Here is a 21,400-nt window from a genome sequence, read left to right as displayed (position 1 = left end):
ATATGAAAAAAACCCTATTGTCAATATAAGTTACTTCTTTGTCACAGAAATATAATATATCATTGAGAGGGAACCTTCAGCATGCCAAGGAAATGGTGCATTAACCAAAACCCTGACCTTGGTAAGTTTTGCAGTATGGGCTTAGCTTTATTAGTTTTCAGAAGGGGTCTGAGAAACTGAAGATTTCCTGCTTTGCAGGGTTCAGGGGCTGCAATATTCGTTAAAGATAGATGAAGAGCCTTGTTCCTAGACGCGTAGGTAAGAGCCCTCCCTCCGTCCTGCCCCGAGGGGTTGCCCACAGCTGCTGGAAGGCGGCAGCTCCCGCGTCCTGATGTTCTGCTTGGCCACGGTCAGGATGGGGTGCCTGGAGCTGGGCCGTTGGGGCAGGCGGTGCTGGGACCAGCCTGCTTTCCGGAGCCGTTCTGGTGGCCATTTCACGTGGCCAAGCAGTAAATGGGCCAAGATTTGGAAGCTTCTCCTCGTGGAGTTCGCTTGGGATCACCATGGCCAGTGGTGGACATAAGAAGCTTGCAAGTGAGGAAGCATATGGAGAATGTGATGAAATTTTCCTGTCTGTTCTGGGGCTTCCTCCCTGTCACAAAAGCAGATGTAATAGAAAATATTTCAAAATGTTTTCATGCAGAGGGATTTTGCACTCTGAGGAAATTGAGAGCGTGATGGGAGCAAACATTACGGGCGAGAGCAGAAAGGAGCAATCCGAGTGCCTGAGGAAGCTGCTGCTCTGCCTCGTCTCCTGTCAGGAAACAGCTCCTTAAGTACTGCACTCCCGAACTGTCAGCTGCTGGTTTAACGCAAAATGCCAGCATATAAAAATACCCCTGCTTCAGTCAGGGAGATGGGAAAGCTAATGCTCTCGAAAACTGCAGCTGAAAGGGTTGAAGACACAGAAAAAAAAAAGTGTTGAGGGTTAGAAGTCACAATATTATGACCTATGTTAAAGAGGCAATTATTTTTTCACTTATAAATCAGTGCTGTAGCTGAGGCCTAGGGAAGCCAGCAAAGCGCGTCGCTGCCGAGCGCCCTGGTCCTCGTGCCTTCTCGCATCCAGAAATCCAGCCCTTTACGTGGGTACCTAAATTTGAGTCCTGCTTTAGGTGCTCGAGTCTGAGAACACCGGGGCCACGTCAGAGCCCAGGGCTGTGTTTCTGGGCGTTTATTCCTCATCCAGAAGACATCCAGCCCTGTGTGGGGCTCAGATTTTCTTCCTGGCCTGCACCAGGGAGTGGGAAGATGGAAGAGCGCACCGGCATCGGGCGTTCCTTCGGCATCTGCTTTTCCAGATGGCTCCACTGATGGAGGGGGGACCAGGACTCACGGCTTGGGAAGCCTCACGACGCTTGACGCGTTACCGCCTAACGACGCTGAGGGGCCTCATCTCTAATCATTAGTCTGCTTACAGGTGATGATGCTCTGCTATGCAAGAGATTACAGCACTTTTTCTCCATTACTTCATTTAATTTCATCCAGAAAGCAGCCGTCAGTGCTTCTCCCCTAACCGAGGTAGCACAGCAACTACGGCTCCAGAGGAGCGGAGCGCCGAGAGCAAACAAATTTCAGCTTAGGCCTAAAGCTCGTTTTGAAAAATTTGTGGCAGTTCCTGTTTCCGTCAGATAAACGATGCTTGGGTTTGGTTCAGTCCCCTCGCGTGCTGCGGTGGGAACTCGCGTCCCCTGCAGCATCGCTTCCACAAATCGGTTTGAGGAAAGCTTTAGAGGTTGGAAGTAGCCAAAGTGGAACGTAAAATGAAAGCTCCCGAAAGAAGCAGTGAAATGCTAGATCAGAGCGTAATCCAGGTGGAAGCCTGCTCAGTGCCTGTACTGCCTCAGTATCAGCCCGTTCCCAGCTTTGGTGTGCTCTCACCAAAAGTGTGCATTCGAAAGATGTCGTCATATATGCTGTTGACAGAAAATAGATAAAAACTCTCCCACTAATTAATTGCAAGCCAAGCCGGTACCGAGACCCCTTGGAGATGGCGATGGAGAACGCGGCACTCGGTGTTCGCAAACCAGCTGCCGTTGTTGATTCATGATGTTATTTTCTCTTGGAAACTTTTCAGAACCATTTGCTGGGAAGTCGCAGGGTGGATCGAGCGCCGACGAGCCGAATTTCCATTTTTTTCTAGTTTCCTCTGTTTCTTGTACAGGCTCTTTTTCGCTCTGCCCCACGCACCCGCCCCAGCCTGGTGCGCTGTCGGCAGCTCACCTGCTCTGACATCTTCCCCCAGCAGCTCCGCTTTGCTTTCTGCCGCCCGTATCATCTCAAACCTGCCAGGAAGACGAGGCAGGGTGAGGGACCGTTCTCCAGGATGGATTGAGGAGCACTGGCTTCGACCTGAAGTTATCCCAAACGTGTGCAGTAGCGTGGCAGCAACTGAGTGTTTCTGAGTCTTGGTGTTGCTTGGATAGGAGCCGTCACTTGCTCCTTTCCCTGCCCATCCCACGTAACGAGCTGCTTGCTGGAACGCCGCACGAGTCACTCCGCTCAAAGGCAGCTCGGGCGTTTTTTACGTAGACGCCGCTTTCCTGGGCTGCGGGACGGGGTAAGAGCCGGGTCTTGCGTGTTGATGGACGCTCTGCGGCGCAGGAGGTGATGCCCCGCGCGTCACCCGGCGCAGCAGCGGGCAGGGAGGTTTGGGGGCTTCTCCTGGGGAAAAGGCAGCGCTCCGGTCTGAGGGCAAACGCCGGCTCTTGGATTTACCCCCCTTTGTGTGAGCGGTTTGCTTTGAAACGCCTCCTCTTCCACGTTGAGTTGCTTGGCTGGAATATACGGTTGAAAATACAGTTTTATTTACGGGAAGAGGGAAAGGAGGGTGTTGGTGAGAAAGATGGAGGTGCTGTGTCTGTGTGGAAATGATGAATCGTCCTGGGAGGGACTTCAGTGTGTGGAGGAGAGATGCAGGGCACATGGACAGCATCGCTCCAGAAGCTGCAGCTCCCTGCTGCCGAAGGGCTTTTCGCGATAGCGCTTTTGGAAAACACGAAGCGCTCGTGCCGTCTCCCACCTGTATTTCTTTATCCAGAGCTCTGCGGACCGAGCCCAACGTGGGTGTCAGACGATGAGAGGGAGCCCGTCCTTCACCTTCAGCCCCTCGTAAGCACCCGGCGCACGGGTGTAGGGGCTGCACCGGCCGCGGAGCAGGGGGAAACCAGCCCTGAGGAGCTGGGTTGACAACGAGACGGAGTCGTCTGCACTGGCAGGAGATTTCCCTAACGAATACGTGCCTGTAATTGTGCTTGCTGCTGTCTGCAGTGCAAGGCTCGGCTTACCTTGGCCTCATGCTCCTGCAAGGTCTTTGCCTTACGCGTTTTGTAGAAGAGCCTGCGGGAGATCCAGGTCGGGTTTTGGAGCCAGTAATTTCCCGGCTCACCAAATTACCTGCAGGTTTCGAGTCAGCTTGCAGCAGGTATAGCTTATTATTTGGTGAATAGAATTCCAAAATTCAAGAAAAGCAGATTATCTTGAAATTATGTTTGATGAGCTAATTATCTTGACTGGGTATAAGTTTTATGATTGCATTTCTTCAATAAGTGCATGTTTCACTGTTACAGGGAGCGTGCTGGTGTTTAAGGCGAGGGTTGATAAGGTGACGTTCCTGCAGCTCTCGGGTCAGTCCCTGGGCAAGAGGACTGTTTTAGAGAAGAAAAGGAAATCCGAATTGCAAATCAGCATTTCGTCATTGTGAATCAGGGTGGCCAGGAAGAAAGAGTGACTGAAAAGCTGCTGCGGGGCTGAGCGGTGGGTTTGGTGCGCAGGCAATCGCATCCTTTCCAGATCGATAGCCAGCTTTGTGCAGGCGGCGGCAGCGGCGCGTGACGAAGAAGCCCCAGCAATGTCAACATTTGCGGAAGGGTCGATGCCGCTCTGCAGACCAGCTAATAAAATACTGCGGAGCAGCGCTGGGGAAGCTCGTTTCTGAGCTGTTTTCATGCCTTTCAGCTATAAGCTAGGATGTTTGCATGATTGTTCCACTATTAACGACTAGGAGGAAGACAAAATATTCCTCTGAACATGTTTAGTATTTTATTTATTGATCTGGGGTGAAAACTCCAGGATGCTTTTGCATTAGTAAGGGTCTTTAATCTGGAAATTAAAAATGAATATTTTTACAAACACGCCGCGCTTCTGGCTTGTCTCAAGATACCCAAAATATCAGCTCATTTTTTTTCAGGCTGCTGTGTCTGTGCCTTTCGAGGACAGAGAACATTCCTGAGGCTGCTCAGCAACCCGCTGTTGATTGAGGGGATGGAGGTAACGAAGTGCTGCAGGGCCTGGAGCGTGTCAAGCCGGCGGGGTAACGGGCCAGCTGCGCGCTGGCTGCCTTAGGTAGCTTTGCTGAAAGATGTGGAAAAATGTTACGGGCTGGTTTCCTGGCGAATGCTTGTCCCGGGTCTCTGCGATTCTTCACCAAATGATGGACCTCTGCCTGGTGGAGCATCGGTCCTGGGGCTGCCGGGATGGACCAATGGGGCTAGGACTCATCATTAGTAGGGCTCACAAGGCCATTTTATCCTCAAATTAATAAACATATGAAGTGGGTAGATGTGGCACCCGGCGGATCGAGATCAAAACGAACAAGCTAATGATTTTTTGAAGTGTGTAGGAGTAGGAGGCAGGGTACTCAGCGGTGCTTAGACCCAGAAGTGAGGCAGAAGTGGGTTCTGATCATAGCCCTGAAAGTTATATTCATTTATGTCGTGTTGATACTGCAATTGCTACTCTTGCAGTTGGGTCTTTAGTGGAGGCTAATTATTCAACTGTCTGAGAAGCGATAGAAAAAAACAGGAGAATGACTTATTATCCTTCCCACCCAGCCACCATTTGATTACTGCCATGTTCCCTGCAATTATCCACGTCAAGTTCAGGATGCTTGACGAAGGGAAAGGTTGGAAACGTGAAGGGAGATACCATCCAAATGGGAGCAGGGAGAGCAAATGCAGAATCTCAGTGAGCTGGGGTAGAAGAGAAGCAATAGCGCACGAAAATGTCTGTTACCAAATTAGCAGTGAATTAATTTTGTCTTTTTTACCGAGAAGAGTGAGAGTAATGTGGAAGGCCAGCGTGGCAGGCTGCCTATTCGAGAGGGACGTGCTGGTGTTTTTTCCTAGGCACGGGGAGTGGAGGGCACAGCCATTTTAAACCTGGGAATATTCCAGTGTACCAGCCCGAGAGCTGGGAAAAGCGCAAAGGGCAGAACCGTGTAGGGCGAGAGGCTCCAGCTCTGGAGCCCTCAGCCCAGGACAGAGCCGGAGCTGTGGGAGCGGGGCCAGAGGAGGCCCCAGCAATGATCCGAGGGCTGGAACCCCTCTGCTGGGAGGAAAGGCTGGGAGAGCTGGGGCTGCTCAGCCTGGGGAGGAGAAGGCTGCGGGGAGACCTCAGAGCAGCTGCCAGTGCCTGGAGGGGCTGTGAGAGAGCTGGAGAGGGGCTGGGACAAGGGCAGGGGGTGACAGGACAAGGGGTGATGGCTTCAAGCAGAAAGAGGGGAGATTTAGATCAGATATAAGAAAGAAATTCCTCACTCTGCAGGTGGTGAGGCCCTGGCCCAGGCTGCCCAGAGAAGCTGTGGCTGCCCCCTCCCTGGCAGGGCTCAAGGCCAGGTTGGATGGAGCTCTGAGCACCCTGGGCTGGTGGGAGATGTCCCTGCTGATGGCAGGGGGGTTGGAACCAGATGATCTTCAAGGTCCCTTCCAACCCAAACCATTCTGTGAGGACATGAAAAAGGAATTTCTTTGAGTCACATGAAATCATGAGAGTTTTCACCTTGTTGGGTGCATGTTGGATGAGAAGCCAGCAGAGTGATGAGTGGGAGGTTGTCGGGGCTGACAGTCGTTTGTTTCTCCCCAAGCCCACAATGTTGGCATCTCCGTTGGGAATGGCCCAGAGGCTTGGGTTAAGCTTATTATGTGAGCTGAATTTCTCTTATTTGACAGCAAATTAAATTTCAGCCCGCCCTGTGGCGGGGAGTTGCTTAATTTAACTCTCACACACAGTGGTTTTGATTTATGAAAACCAGATGAGGTATATCCATGGGTCTGCAGTGCTGGGTTTTGCTAGCTTGACTGCTGGTAAGTACTAGCCGAGCAGGTACAGAAGGTGCCTGCGATGCCGGGCTTTATGTCACCACGGGAATGGAGGGCACAGGGATCTAGAAGTTCCCACGTCATTGAGAAATGCCCGAAATATCTTCTGAGACCAAACCAACGTGCATTTCCAGCATGATAAACATCACTTTTGAAAATGTAAATTCCTTTTTGAAGCTGGTAACAGCAGAATTGCTGTCTCTGCTGGCTGTGCATAAAAATCACAGAATCACACAATGTTTGGGGTTGGCAGGGCCCTCTGTGGGTCACCCAGCCCAACCCTCTGCCCAAGCAGGGTCACCTACAGCAGGCTGTAGAGGACCTTGTCCAGGTGGGTCTGGAATATCTCCAGAGAAGGAGACTCCACAGCCTCCCTGGGCAGCCTGTGCCAGTGCTTCGTCACCCTCAGAGGGAAGAAGTTCTTCCTTGGGTTCAGCTGGAACTTCCCATGCTCCAGTTTGTGCCCGTTGCCCCTTGTCCTGTCGCTGGGCACCACTGGAAAGAGTCTGGCCCCGTCCTCCTGACCCCCACCCTGCAGATATTTAGAGGCATTTCGAAGGTCCCCTCTCAGCCTTCTCTTCTCCAGGCTGAACAAGCCCAGCTCCCTCAGCCTCTCCTCGGAGGAGAGATGCTCCAGTCCCCTCCTCATCCTCGCAGCCCTCCGCTGGACTCTCTCCAGTAGCTCCTCATCTTTCTTGAAGTGGGGAGCCCAGCACTGGACACAGCACTGCAGATGGGGCCTCACCAGGGCAGAGCAGAGGGGGAGGAGAACCTCCCTTGCCCTGCTGCCCACACCCCTCCTGATGCACCCCAGGATCCCACTGGCCTTCTTGGCCGTTTGTACAACGACCTGTTGTACCAGTAGTGCGGTCTGCGGGCTGGGGTTGAAGATGTGCGTGTGTCTGTGTAGCTGTGTATTAATCTCCATCCGTGTGCGTCCGTGGGCATTTTTGATATAGAAGACGCGTAATTCTGTGGTCTGCACTGATCTGAAAGCAAAGTTGTTCGCCACTGGGTGTAAAACTGGCTCCTTTCCAAGCAAATGGACAGAAGTGGAGATGCGGCAAAGCGAAGGAGAGGCACAGGCTGCGTATTGATCATCCCTACTCCGTCTTTACAGGCACGCTCGCTTTCTTTATTATACTTTTCATTTGCCCCTACATTTTCATATAATGTTTTTTTAATGTCAATAGAATGAAATATGGTTTAATGTTTGCATCAAGAAGAGTGTGGCCAGCAGGGCGAGGGAGGTTCTCCTTCCCCTCTACACTGCCCTGGTGAGGCCCCATCTGGAGTACTGTGTCCAGTTCTGGGCTCCCCAGTTCAAGAAAGATGAGGAGCTGCTGGAGAGAGTCTAGCGGAGGGCTACGAGGATGAGGAGGGGACTGGAGCATCTCTCCTGCGAGGAGAGGCTGAGGGAGCTGGGCTTGTTCAGCCTGGAGAAGAGAAGGCTGCGAGGGGACCTTATAAATGCTTACAAATATCTGAAGGGTGGGTGTCAGGAGGATGGGGCCAAGCTCTTTCCAGTGGTGCCCAGCGACAGGACAAGGGGCAATGGGCACAAACTGAGGCACAGGAAGTTCCAGCTGAACATGAGGAAGAACTTCTTCCCTCTGAGGGTGCCGGAGCCCTGGCCCAGGCTGCCCAGGGAGGCTGTGGAGTCTCCTTCTCTGGAGATATTCAAGACCCGCCTGGACAAGGTCCTGTGCAGCCGGCTCTGGGTGACCCTGCTTGGGCAGGGGGTTTGGACTAGATGACCCACAGAGGTCCCTTCCAACCCCTGCTATTCTGTGATTCTGTTTCATCTGACAGTCACAGAAGAGAAGCACATACTTCTTCCAGTCTGGGTTTTTTCGTAGCTTTGACCGTGTCGGTGCGAGCTGTTGAGCTGTGACGTCGCGCGCGATGTCGTGGCCAGCCTGCCCCTTCCTGTGTGTTTTGAGATGGGATCTGAGATCTGAATTAATAAACCAGTGGCTCATTCCGCTCTCTGCCTCGGACTGAGCTGCGGGGCGGGTGGTGCGGCCAGCTTCGCGTCTGGGCTTAGGGACGGACGCCGTGCTCAGTCCCCTGCTCAGTGCCCCGGGCTGCGGGGCTCCCACCCTGGCCCCCCTTGCTGCTGTGGGTGCCCCCCTCCCCGTGGGGAGGGAGCACTGGGCATCACTTCGGGTTCTGATGAATCACAGAATCACAGAATCACAGAATAGTAGGGGTTGGAAGGGACCTCTGTGGGTCATCTAGTCCACCTAAAGCCCGTGGATACGGCACCTGCAGAAAGCCCGTTTATGCACGCTTGCTTCTGCGCTTGATTTCAGCTGATGATAAAATCCCTTCCTCGTGGTTGTCAGGGTGAAATGTCTCGAGGCATTCTCGTCCCCCCGTCAAGGGGACAGGGGTGCTGCCTGGGCAGGGACGCGTTGGCCGGTCCCCTTCCAGCATTCCCAAACCATCGCGCTGCTGCTGCTGCTGCTGGAAGCGCTTTAAATCCTCCCGCACTGATCCAGCCCTGCCGTTGTCCCTGGATCCCCTCGCCAGCTCAGTGTCCCCAGCGCCGGCCCCGCTGCCGCAGGGAGCCCTTGATTTGGGAGCTGCTCCCGCGCGGCCCCGCGGCGGCTGCCGTCCCGCCACCCACCCCCTGACGTCGCGATGCGCCAGGGAGCTGCGCTGGGTTCGATCTTCAGCGGCGGGATTTAGATGTAAATCTTGTAAAATTCCATTTTATGCAGAGACACGCAACTCCGCTCTCGCGCCAAGGCTCTGGGTGCAGTTGCAGCCGCGGAGGTACCTGCTCGGAGGATTTTCGGGCGGGCAGAGCATCTCCAGCCCGGCGCAGGGATCCCATCCGGAAACCCAACGGGAGTCACGCCGAGCGCACCCGCTTTCGTGCGGAATGACCCCTCGCAGGGAGCCTGCGACCCTCCGGGAGCTTTTGGTGGGGTGGGTCAGCCAGGCTTTTTGCTGCAGGGACGTGCCCCCTCCCGGTCTGTAACCCCCAGCCTGGGCAGGGACCCGGGTCCCCCCGAAGCTGCCCGCACCCCTGGCACCCCGGGAACCTCATCCCTCGCGTCCGCGGCGCGGAGCGGGTTTCGCAGGAGGGGCCTGGGAGCGGAGCTTCTGCGGCGTCGGAGAACTTTGATTCATCTCTGAAGGTGGTGAATGAACGAGGGATGTGACCTGGGAAGGATAAACAGGAAAATGGGGATGTTTCTCCAGTTTGGAGAAGGCTTGCGTTCCTCCCTCCCCCCCTTCTCGGGATCGCTGGAAGGGATTATACAAATGAGAGCAGGAAACTGCAGTCAGGGCTTTGCCAGAAATAGAGGTGTTTTGTTTTTTTTTCCTTCTGGTATAAATGAAGAAATATGGGAGCCCATCGAGGCTGTTCCACGTGCACCCTCACGTTCTGATTGCATTCGTATATAAAGTGACATCCACGCGGCAATGGGAGTTGACGTGGAACCACAAGGAATAAAAACTCCTGGAGACCTCTGCGTGCCCTTGCTACAACTTCAGAAAGAGAGAAGTTTGGAATAAGTGGAAAATGAACTGAATATTTTTGGACGGGTAGAAGAGAAGCGTCGCCTTGGAAGATGTTAAATGTTAATATTTTACCTAATCGCCGTCATTCGTGGATTTGGTAAGTGTTGCTTGGTTTTGTCCGGATCGGAGCAGTTCTGGTGGGCAAAGGAGCTTGAAAGCGTGCGACTTGACGTCTGCAGACAGACGCTGATGAGACGTACGTGTGCCTCGAGCTCTGAAATTGTCCTGGTGCTTGCTGAATATTTTCTTTTCCTCTGTCTTTCCCGATCGAGAAGGCTGCGAGGGGACCTTAGAAATGCCTACAAATATCTGCAGGGTGGGGGTCAGGAGGATGGGGCCAGACTCTGTTCAGTGGTGCCCAGTGACAGGACAAGGGGCAACGGGCACAAACTGAGGCACAGGAAGCTCCAGCTGAACACGAGGAAGAACTTCTTCCCTCTGAGGGTGACGGAGCCCTGGCCCAGGCTGCCCAGGGAGGCTGTGGAGTCTCCTTCTCTGGAGATATTCCAGACCCCCCTGGACAAGGTCCTGTGCAGCCGGCTGTGGGTGACCCTGCTTTGGCAGGGGGGTTGGACTAGATGACCCACAGAGGTCCCTGCCAACCCCTACTATTCTGTGATATTCTGTGATATTCTGTGATCGGATATTTTTAGGCCCTCACGACGCCTAGTAACTGGGGGTGGGGGGGTGAAAAGGACAGAAAATTTTGTATTGTGCTTAATTATTTTTGTTACAAGGTGTGTATGAACATAAATTTTGATTTTAAAAAGTAAAGGGTCACTAAAATGTCTTTTCCCTTGGGTGATTGCCTGGTGTTACCCCTGTACCTTCTCAAGTCTGCTGTCAGCTGCTGTGGGATGTCTGTCGAGGAGCAGACGGAGCGGCCGCGGCTCGAGTCGGGTCGTGGTGGGGCAGAGAGGGGAGCGAGGGGACCTTCGGCGCCGCGTCCCACAGCCGGGGCCACGGGCTGCACCGAAGCGGCTTCCCCTCGTGTAGGTAAAGGTTGGAGGTCAGGTACGAAGTCGTTGGGTAGCGTGAAATCCATGTTCTTATAGTCACTGGTATTCTGTGTAGTCTATACAGCATCTTGTAAGAATATAAAATACAGAGAGAATTTGATATTCTCGATATTCTGATACTGTATTCTGTCATCTTACCTATACACACTTACATTCTTACGTAGAATTTATTCTATGTAATCTTATTATTGCTTATAATCCTTTAACCACAGCTCCCTCTGCATTAGGCTCTGAGATGAACCTATAGCTCAGTGTTTGTGTATATTAATAAAAATATTGAAGCTCCGAGTCTTTAAATGGTGCTGTAAAGATACGCAGTTAGGTTTCCTTCTCCAGAGCACAGAGTCTGCTGAGCAAGGAGAGCCGTGTGCGGTATTTCAGGGACAGGAGAATGGAAAAGTAAATGTTTAGAGAAAAGAAAAAGCAGATTATTATATTATCGGAAGACCTCTGGTTAAAACAAATGTTAAGAAAGGAAGAAACAGGGGGGCCCTATAAACAAGGAGGCGGCAGGAAGGGGAAGGGAGGAGAGTCCCACCGCTTGCTTGAGTTCTCCGTGTGAGGTGCTCCGTGTCCTCCCTTCCCAAGGACCGGGTCGCATCCCTGTGAGGTTTCCTCAGTTAAAAAAACCAGCGGTGTCTGTCCTTGCTGTTGATGGAGCAACTGGTGGCTGGGATGGGACCGATTGCTCTTGGCCCGCGGCGCTGCCCGGACAGCCCGGGTGGCACATGTCACCTTCCCGCTCACCCAGCTGCGGCGTGCTGGGGGGCGGTTGGAGATCCTCACAGGATCTCGACAAGCAGTGGGCACGGGAGTGTCAAAATCTGTATAGTATCACCCCTGCCAGATGGATCTCGTGCACGAGCAAGCTCCGCAGGCACCGGCCGTGGGGGACGTGGTCCAGTGTCAGCAGGTTGAGCTCGGAACGGAGGACGTGTTTTGCTGGCAGCGCCCAGCGACTGGAAGCGGCCTCAAGTTGCGTCAGGGGAGGTCCAGGTTGGATATTAGGAAAGATTTCTCTACTGAAAGAGTGGTCAGACATTGGACCAGGCTGCCCAGGGCAGTGGTGGAGTCCCCATCCCTGGAGAGGTTCAAAAAACATGCGGATGTGGCACTTGGGGACATGGTTTAGCAGGCATGGTGGTGTTGGGGTGATGGTTGGACTGGATGATCTTAGAGGTCTTTTCCAACCTTAGTGATTCTATGATTAGATGATTCTGTGACGTGCTGGGTTAGAAGGACGGAGACAAGCGAGGGATCTCATGGCCACGGCTGACGCAGCGGCTGGTGCTGCTGCGTGGTGGCAGAGCCCGTGTTAGACCTGTCCTGGAATTATCACCATGGCTTCCCCGTGGCGTTCCAGCAGCGAGGGTTGTTGGTCGGATTTAGGAAGTTCCTCTCGAGGAGGAACCCTAGTAAGCTAAGGCAGAGGAATATTGGACCAGGAGGAAGGCGATGGAGAGCGTTAATCAATTTGCCAGGATTACAAGTGCCGGGAAGAGGAGAGGCCGCGTGCGTTGGCTACAGACGGTGCTAACGCCTGGGCGGAGCAGAGGGTGCCACAGAAACACGCGTTCCCTGCGGAGCAAGGAGAAACGCGTTCCTGCAGCTGCGAGAGCAACGTAAGTAATTCTAGCTGTAGGAAGCGTCGAACTGGAATAAATGCTGAGCAGCACCGTGATCTCACGAGGGAGGGTGGCCAGAGAGGGGTCCCAGAGACGAGTGGGGCCGTCGGAGCCGATCCGATCCATCAGCGAAGCTTTGGGTGATTTAAATCTGCACCGCTCGAGGGGAGCCACGTCAGCGTACTGAGTTACAACGGTAGGGGTTATCCTGTAAAAATACGCTTCACCTCTGCGCGGGTGGGGCCACGAGGATGGTGAGGGGACTGGAGCATCTCCCCTACGAGGAGAGGTTGAGGGAACTGGGCTTGTTCAGCCTGGAGAAGAGAAGGCTGCAAGGGGACCTTATAAATGCCTACAAATATCTGCAGGGTGGGGGTCAGGAGGATGGGGACAAGCTCTTTTCAGTGGTGCCCAGTGACAGGACAAGGGGCAATGGGCACAAACTGAGGCACAGGAAGCTCCAGCTGAACCCGAGGAAGAACTTCTTCCCTCTGAGGGTGACGGAGCCCTGGCCCAGGCTGCCCAGGGAGGCTGTGGAGTCTCCTTCTCTGGAGATATTCCAGCCCCGCCTGGACAAGGTCCTGTGCAGCCGGCTCTGGGTGACCCTGCTTCAGCAGGGGGGTTGGACTAGATGACCCACAGAGGTCCCTTCCAACCCCTACTATTCTGTGATTCTGTGATTCTGTGATTCTGTGGGTGGAAATAAAGCGTGCTCTGCGCCCCGTGCTGCTCTAGTTACGGTTTCAGACTGGTGCTTGCTACTCACGACCTGTGTAACCGCCTGGTTGCTTGTTCAGGGCATGCGTCATGGTTGATTGCTGTTAGCCGTTTGCACTGTATCTTCAGGCGTTCCGTTCCTCCTTAATGCATTTTTGGTCCTCTTCTGAGCTTCCCTTTTCTCTGTCCCACCATGCGTAAGTGAACTCTGTAACTGAACTTTAAAATAAAAAAGTATCGTAGAGTTTGATGGAACTGTTCACTGATCTGAACTATCCAAAATGCATTAATTGAATTAAATCAACCCAGTAACCGTTCCCTGCCAGGTGGGCGTGCAAGTGAACAAGCAGCTGCTCTACATTGCAAAGGGGTCGTTAAAACCAGATGCTAACGAGGCATTTCGGAGGAAACGGTGCAGCCCGGGTCCAGCCCTGGTGGCCATTAGGCTTGGTGTTCTCCTCCAAGCTCCAGAGAGGAGCCGGTGGCTCCCATCCACGCACCAGCGATGCGGGGCCTCACTGAGGGAGCTGGAGCCTGGAGAAGAGAAGGCTGCGAGGGGACCTTAGAAATGCCTCTAAATATCTGCAGGGTGGGGGTCAGGAGGATGGGGCCAGACTCTTTCCAGTGGTGCCCAGCGACAGGACAAGGGGCAATGGGCACAAACTGGAGCCTGGGAAGTTCCAGCTGAACCCGAGGAAGAACTTCTTCCCTCTGAGGGTGACGGAGCCCTGGCCCAGGCTGCCCAGGGAGGCTGTGGAGTCTCCTTCTCTGGAGATATTCCAGCCCCGCCTGGACGCGGTGCTGTGCCCCCTGCTCTGGGTGACCCTGCTTGGGCAGGGGGTTGGGCTGGGTGACCCACAGAGGTCCCTTCGAACCTTGACCATTCTGTGATTCTGTGATTCTGTTTGGCGGGGAGAGGGGAGGGCTCCGCGCTGGGCCGAGGGGTGCTCCAGCTGGGCTGGGGCTTCGGAAGCGGTTGCTGGGGGGAAATGGGAAATAGCTGTCCGCAACTGGGAGACCACCAGAAGCTCCGTCGCGAGGCGGTGGAGCGGCGGAACAACACCCCGGGACTCTGCTTCTGGGTGCAAGGCAGGGGTTTGCTGGAGGTGCTCCGAGGCCTGCAGAGAGCTGCGGTCAGCGTGCGGGTGCTCCTGGCGTGTCCTGGTGCCAGGACTGAAGTACAAAGGTGTTCGTCGCAGGGTGGGAGCCGCAGGGTGCAGAACGGCCATCCTGGCGCTGGCTCTTCCAGCTCACGCGGTTCAAACTGAGATGGTCGCAGCTGGATGTGAGACTGGAAGTATTTTTCATGACGTAACGCCGTACGTACTGACTCTGGTTTTCCAGCTGAGTTCTGAAGTACTCAAGTTTTGGTCTGGGAGTTAAAATGCTCCAGTACCATGGGTAAAAATCTGCTGCACCTTCGAGTTCTCTCGCTCTCATGGGGCTTAGCTGTTCCTCTGGGTGTACTGACGACGTTTGGGTTGTCTTCGTGTGTTAGTTCCGTCGCCTTCTATAAATAGGCAGTGTCTTCAACAAAGAGATGATTTCTATGCAGAGGGGAGGTTTGAGAGACGTAACTCAGAAATCTGTAGGCACAATTCAGAAAGAGAAAGCCAAATATTTCTCTTGTGCTCACAAACGGCTGTAGGAAGCAGAAAGAATACGCTGCTGAAACGCGTCTGCGGCGAAGACAATGCCTGGCTGAAACGGGATTTTTAACAATAAAATGATGGGGATTTAATTGGGTCTGAGCAATGCAGGGTTTGCTGTCGCTGTTTGAAAAGCTGGTTACAGAGGGGTTCTGGTGGAGGAGCGGTGCTTGGTATTTGGTGACCTTTCCCTTCTCTTCATGCCGTATCTTTTCAAGTCGTTTCTGGCTTTATTTTCAGGCGGGTCTTGCAAGGCAGGAGGCAAGAGTTGGAGCGTTTGAGGCTGCTCTTGTCATATTTACATTATCGCATTTACATCAGTTAACTTGCAGTGAAATAATCTATGTGACTTTATTTGGATGGGAAACTTTATCGCCAAGTTCACGTTTATCTGTATCCGTCGTGCACATGAAGCTGTTTTTCCAGCCTTTTCCTCCTCCTCCTCCTCCTCGGCTTGTCTAAGTCGCAGAGGTCTGGGTCCTTACCTGATGCAGACACCCCGTGCCGTGTTGGTCCCGTCGGCAGACTGGGGTGAGCCTGGGCAGAGGAGCTTCCCCAGTAGCTCCCCAGGCTGGCTGTGGTGGGTCTCCAGCGAACACCCTTGGGTTTAGGTGGCATCCAGGGATGACCACGAAGCCGCGTGCCGACGTTCTCGCGAGTCCAGGTTCTCCTTGAATGCTTTGAGGGGGAAAGGCAGTGGTCTTCGAGAGCCACCGCCACATTTTCACCGCCCGTTCCTCCCAGCATCTCCCCCTCGCGTGCTCCGTGGTGGCTTAGGAGATGCTGCCTGGCTCTGCGGACGAGTGCGGCGCAGAGCGGGCCTGTGCCGTGCCGTGCTCGCGCAGCCAGGTCGAGTATCTGGGACGGGAAGGGCTGGGTGAACGGGGGCGGCTCCTTGATGAGCCGGAGGTGCTGCGCGGTCAGTGCGTGTGGCTTCACGGCCCACAGCAGTAATTAATCGCGTTTTTATAGCCCTGGTTCAGTTCATCTTACTGTGCTTAATAGGCTCAAGGCCTGATTTGTAATTGCTTGGAAGCTTCAGAAAAATCCAGATTCTAGAGGCAATGATGTTACACAGAATCACAGAATCACAGAATAGTAGGGGTTGGAAGGGACCTCTGTGGGTCATCTAGTCCAACCCCCTGCCGAAGCAGGGTCACCTACAGCAGGCTTCACAGGACCTTGTCCAGGCGGGTCTGGAATATCTCCAGAGAAGGAGACTCCACAACCTCCCTGGGCAGCCTGGGCCAGGGCTCCATCACCCTCAGAGGGAAGAAGTTCTTCCTCATGTAAATACACACTCTCGGCAAACCTTTCCTGGTTTGTTCTGTTTTCACATCCTTTACCTAGTTAGTATTTGAACAAATAAATCTGCGGTTATAATATGCATCAGGGATCATCTGCGATGAACTGAACCAGGGCTATAAAAACGCGGAGAAAGCGGAGGCTGGCGGGGGCTGCAGGAGAAGCCCTGCTGTTGCTTACCTGCTACACACAGCTTCGTCTGCCCGAAACCGCTAATTACGAATAGTGCCTTCGTGCAGCATTTTAATGATTTTGCCGGGCGTCAGCACGAACCAGCTGCAGTTTTGTGAGGTCTGTGGTGCTCCCGCTATGTCAGAGAGCTCTGCGGGAATGAAGCGTCGCTCATTAGAACGTTGCCTTGCTGAGAAATCCCGGCACCGCCGCTCTGATGGATGCGCTCTGTTCTTGCAAAGGTAACCAAATAGCTTTTTTTTACTGCAGTTCAGACAGTTTAGAACATCATTTTACAACACTCGTAAAACATAAACGTGCTGTCGCGTTGTTACATTGTGTGGAATGGTATCTTTTTGTGTTCTGCGTTAAAAGCTTCCGGATCTTTCTTTTGTGTGTGGTTGCCCTCACGATTACAAAGCAAAGACGGCGAGCGGCTCGCGGGAGGGCGACCGGCGCGTGGTTCTCTCCTCTCGTGGCAGCCGGACGCCGGCGTCAATCTGCCATAAACCCAAGTTTCCTGGGACAGAACCAGTGGAAACAGGAGTTGGGTCACGATTACACATTTGGTTTTGCAAGGTGGGGAGAAAGATATTTTTTTAATCGCACCTTGTCTCCTTTAAAAGGTCCTTCTGAGGAATCTCATCTAGACGAGGGACAAATACCATGGCTGCAATTCCAAATCTGTGCTCCCCAGTGCTGACCCATCCGTGCTGCTCCGGGCGTCGTGTAGGTCGGGGTGCTCCTACGCAGGGTGCGCCTGGCGTGGTGCTGGGCAGGAGTGACTCGAGGGGAATGTCGCGTGCGCCCTGGAACAGCTTCTTCATTTTTCGCGTCAGCAGAGGGGGTAGGTTGCAGGAGACCAGTTCTCTGGTGGGGTGGAGCTGTTCTCAGGATGGCAGAACTGTAGATCTCAAGCTGCGGGAGGGTCTGCTGAAAAAAAATACTCACTCGACTTCTAGAATTCTTTGTAGGTACCAAAGCCCAGGTCAGCAGGAACCCAAAATTTCACTCGTTCCTCCTGCAGGATCCAGGTTTCAGGTCCGTTTCTCCTCGTGCTGTTCACTGTAACAGCCAGCTGCCCAGAGATTGCCTTACGTGCCAGTCAGTCTGTAGCTAAAAGAAGTCTTTATCCCAGTTATTAACCTCCGCGGAAGAGGTTTATGAAGGAAATCCTGATAAAGCTTTAGAAACAAGAATCTGCACGCCGAAGCCTGCGAAGATACAAGAGTGGGAAAAGCCCCAGAACTTCTTAGAAATGCTGAGACCCGATTTTGCCTTGCCCGGTGCCGTGCTGCAGGGAGCAGTGACCCACAGCAATGCTCCTGCAGCGAGAACCCAAAGCAGCCTGGGTCAAGCCCAAGACCCCGCCACGTGCATGTGCTAGGATCGGCCTTAGTTACGTTGCCACTTATTTTTCAACAGAGTTTCTCACCTCGTTTGCTTCTCCCTGGCTGGGTGCTGCAGGCAGGAGCCCGTGGGGTGCTCCCCAGAGCAGCGCTGGAAAGGCCCCGGTCAGCGCACATGTGCTAAGGTCTGCTCGCAAAGGACCATCCGGTGTCTGCTGGGAGAGTTTGTCCCGGGGAAGGGCCGATCCCTGACTAACGCTGGCCGGGCACTCTTGCCAAGTTTAAAGTTAAACCTTCAAAGCAACAGCCTGAAATGGGAAAGAGAGAAAAAACCCAAACCCAGCACCCTCCAGCCAGCCAGACTGACAGACCGTTTGCTGTTGCGGGCAGAACACGCTTTCCGTAATTTTATTCCTGAAAACAGCTCAGTAGTTTTGGCAGGAGCTTTCCAGGCAAATTTCACCCCGGGCACGTCGAGCCTGGGGAGGCTGCAGCGTCACGCTCAGCACGGCTGTTTGCACTGGGAGGCTTTCGGCAGTTTTTGCTGTGTGTCTTCCTCCGAGGTGTTTGTACTTACCGTGTGTAAGTGTGAAGTCCAGATAAAGTTTAACCATTAATTCAAGTGGTAACAACAAAAAAATTAAACCCACTAACTCTGTAGTGTTAACATAATTCTGAAACTTTATAAAAACTCTCAGGATTCCTCTTTTATGATGGAAGACTTCCCACATTTTCTTTGTGTTTATGTGTTTGCCTGGATTATACATCAGCACGAGAGGTGAGTTTGCAATAGAAGTGTCAGGTATTAAGGTATTAAGTTATCTTTGGCATTAAGACCCTTCAGCCTCCCCCTTCGCGTTCCAGAGCGCTGCTGGAGCGCTTCACAGCATCACAGAATCACAGAATGTTCGGGGTTGGCAGGGACCTCTGTGGGTCACCCAGCCCAACCCCTGCCCAAGCACAGACACCCAGAGCAGGCTGCACAGCACCGCGTCCAGGCGGGTCTTGAATATCTCCAGAGAAGGAGACTCCACAGCCTCCCTGGGCAGCCTGTTCCAGGTCTCCATCACCCTCAGAGGGAAGAAGTTCTTCCTCATGTTCAGCTGGAACTTCCTCTGCTCCAGTTTGTGCCCGTTGCCCCTTGTCCTGTCACTGGGCACCACTGCAAAGAGTCTGGCCCCATATGAACAGGTATATTCCCTGGTGTCAGTGCTCAAAGCCAGAGATAGCAGCGTCTGTGGCAGGGAGCAGGGCCCCTCTGCCAAACGCCGCCTGCTGAGCCCCCGGATTTGCCGTCCGGTGCGGGAGAACGGCGATGCCGCGGTGTCTCCCGGGAGCCGGTCCCTGAGGGCGAGAGGACCTGTGAGCCCACCGCGTGCCTGTGTGGTCTCTGCGACGAGGGCAGTAGGTGTAGTGAAATGACGGTGAGTGGAGTTAATCCGAAGAGCCTGATTCCACTGTAAAATATTTTTAGAAGCCACTGATAAAACATGGTAGGTCGATAAAGCCAAATGCAGGGTCCTGCTCCTGGGGAGGAACAACCTCATGCACCAGTACAGGCTTGGGGTGGACCTGCTGGAGAGCAGCTCTGCAGAGAGGGACCTGGGTGTCCTGGTGGACGACAGGTTAACCATGAGCCAGCAGTGTGCCCTGGCTGCCAAGAAAGCCAATGGGATCCTGGGGTGCATCAAGAAGAGTGTGGCCAGCAGGACGAGGGAGGTTCTCCTTCCCCTCTACACTGCCCTGGTGAGGCCTCATCTGGAGTACTGTGTCCAGTGCTGGGCTCCCCAGTTCAAGAAAGATGAAGAGCTACTGGAGAGAGTCCAGCGCAGGGCTGCGAGGATGATGAGGGGACTGGAGCATCTCTCCTACGAGGAGAGGTTGAGGGAACTGGGCTTGTTCAGCCTGGAGAAGAGAAGGCTGAGAGGGGACCTTATAAATGCCTACAAATATCTGCAGGGTGGGGGTCAGGAGGATGGGGCCAAGCTCTTTTCAGTGGTGCCCAGCGACAGGACAAGGGGCAATGGGCACAAACTGAGGCACAGAAAGTTCCGTCTGAACATGAGGAGGAACTTCTTCCCTCTGAGGGTGACGGAGCACTGGCCCAGGCTGCCCAGGGAGGTTGTGGAGTCTCCTTCTCTGGAGATATTCAAGACCCGCCTGGACAAGGTCCTGTGCAGCCTGCTGTAGGTGACCCTGCTTCGGCGGGGGGGTTGGACTGGGTGACCCACAGAGGGCACTGCCAACCCCTACTATTCTGTGATTCTGTGATAATAAAACTAACAACGTAAATGCATTATTGGATGATTTAAGTAGTACAGTTTCGGGGTAGGAGTACTGAAAAAGCAGGAGATGGGAAAAAGCAAACACTGCACATGGTTGTAAAAACAAGCAGGTAGTAGTCTAGACAGTTGCTTCCACAGGATTAAATAATCTGTCATCGTTTAAAGCCTATTAAAAGCAGATTTGCCACATTTAAAGAAGCCTATATTGTGTTGCCTACCCTGGCTCAGAAGCTCTTGTGATTTCCGTTCTCTGGCCCACCGTCAAAAGCAGAAGCACGAGCAGAGCGCAGCGTATGTGATTGGTGGGTTTGCTGATAGAAGTAAGAGAATTAGGAGAGGAACTGAATCGATAGACAGCGTATATTTGGCTTTTAGGAGAGCATGCAAGACAGCTCCGAGGATTGAAGCTGGCTCTCACAAGGGGAGAGCTATCATATGGCCGGAGAGCTGGCCGTGCGCTGAAGCTGCGAGCGGGCGGCCCGGGGAGCGTCAGCAGGACCGGCTGCTTCGGCGAGCCTGTGGTCACCGAGCCCGGAGGAGTTTGTACCTGCGGAGAAACAGGAGCAAAACTCTTGCTGTCTCAACGCTGAAAGAGGGACAAGTACTTGGTTTGCTGCGTAGGAAGTCGAAGAGAAGGGGAGAGGAGAGGGAAGGGTGGGTGGTGGTGCCCCGGGTAGGGTGGCTGGGAAGGCGAAATGAGGACGACGCTGAGAATAACGCGAGAAACAAGCTGGTAGTCAGCGGGCGGCCTGGGAGGGGCCGTCTGGCGTCGCAGGCGCGGTATCTAGGGCACATCTGACGTACGGCCGAGGAAGCCGCAGCAGAGACGAGGAGTTCGGGGTTTGAAGCAGCAAGCGAAGGCGGATGGAGCGTGCCGCAGCGGTGGGGGGGGCTGCGGGGTGGCTGACAGGAGAGGGACGGACAAGGCGCTTCGTGTCGCTGCCGACGGCTCAACCGGCTTCTTGATCTCCGAGAACCTTGAACCCAGTTTGAAAAGCCCAAATATGTGATTTCAGTGGTTTTTTGTGTTTTCCTCCCTGTCTCCAAGAACACGAGCAAGCTGCCTTACCCGTGAGCTTTCTGGGAAGGAGCTTGCGCTGCACGACGGGTGGCCCGAAGGGACGTTGTTCGGAGCGTGGAGGTGCTGGGCACGGGGCAGGCAGAGGAGACACATCTCCCAGGTCCATCTCCGCCGGAGGTGCTGCTTCAGTTCACTCGCTGGCGCGCGATTGCTCCAAAGCCAAGTAGAGATTCGCTGTCGTTCTGGGTGCTGATTTGGAGGACGGAATAGGAGCACTCGTAAGAAACCAACAGAAAATAAAAATGGCCAACGTCCTAAGAGAGGAGCCTGAAGGATTAGTGTCTGGCAAAATCTGAAGGTGTAGTTCATGTAAAAAAGGTAGAAGCCAGTACCTTGAGGTGGTAGCATGTTGAAAATGGTTTATTGTATGCTGAGTTCTGGACGTTGCTTTGAGTTTTAAAAAAAAAATAGCGTTTTCACTTGTAATACAGACTTGATCATTCTGTCATGTGTAAGGAGAGGGTTTTATTCAGCCAAAAAGTAAACTTTGGATGTTCCTCATGCTCTTTCCAGTAAACGTGTTGTGAAGGTAAGGGCTGCGGACATATTTAGAGATGCGCGTGA

The 21,400-nt window shown here is 53.6% G+C and overlaps 1 protein-coding gene across 3 annotated transcripts in view; it reads left to right on the top strand.

Annotated features, from left to right (window-relative positions):
- The window catches only part of PDE4B (phosphodiesterase 4B), a 231,573-nt gene that overhangs the window by 122,711 nt on the left and 87,462 nt on the right, over positions 1-21,400 (top strand). The window contains exon 1 of one of the 3 annotated variants that reach the window (XM_075424284.1): positions 9,645-9,732. The exons of the other annotated variants lie outside the window; for them this stretch is intronic. Within the exon in view, the coding sequence (XP_075280399.1) occupies positions 9,686-9,732 (47 nt within the window). The 5' untranslated portion in view covers positions 9,645-9,685. Of the gene's footprint in view, positions 1-9,644; positions 9,733-21,400 lie in introns of those variants that run through there. 3 annotated transcript variants of the gene reach the window in all.

The sequence above is a fragment of the Opisthocomus hoazin genome, chromosome 6 (assembly GCF_030867145.1).
Source record: "Opisthocomus hoazin isolate bOpiHoa1 chromosome 6, bOpiHoa1.hap1, whole genome shotgun sequence".
Lineage (NCBI taxonomy): Eukaryota > Metazoa > Chordata > Aves > Opisthocomiformes > Opisthocomidae > Opisthocomus > Opisthocomus hoazin.
Note: the sequence above shows the minus strand (reverse complement) of the source record. Positions and strands in the feature narration are given on the sequence as shown.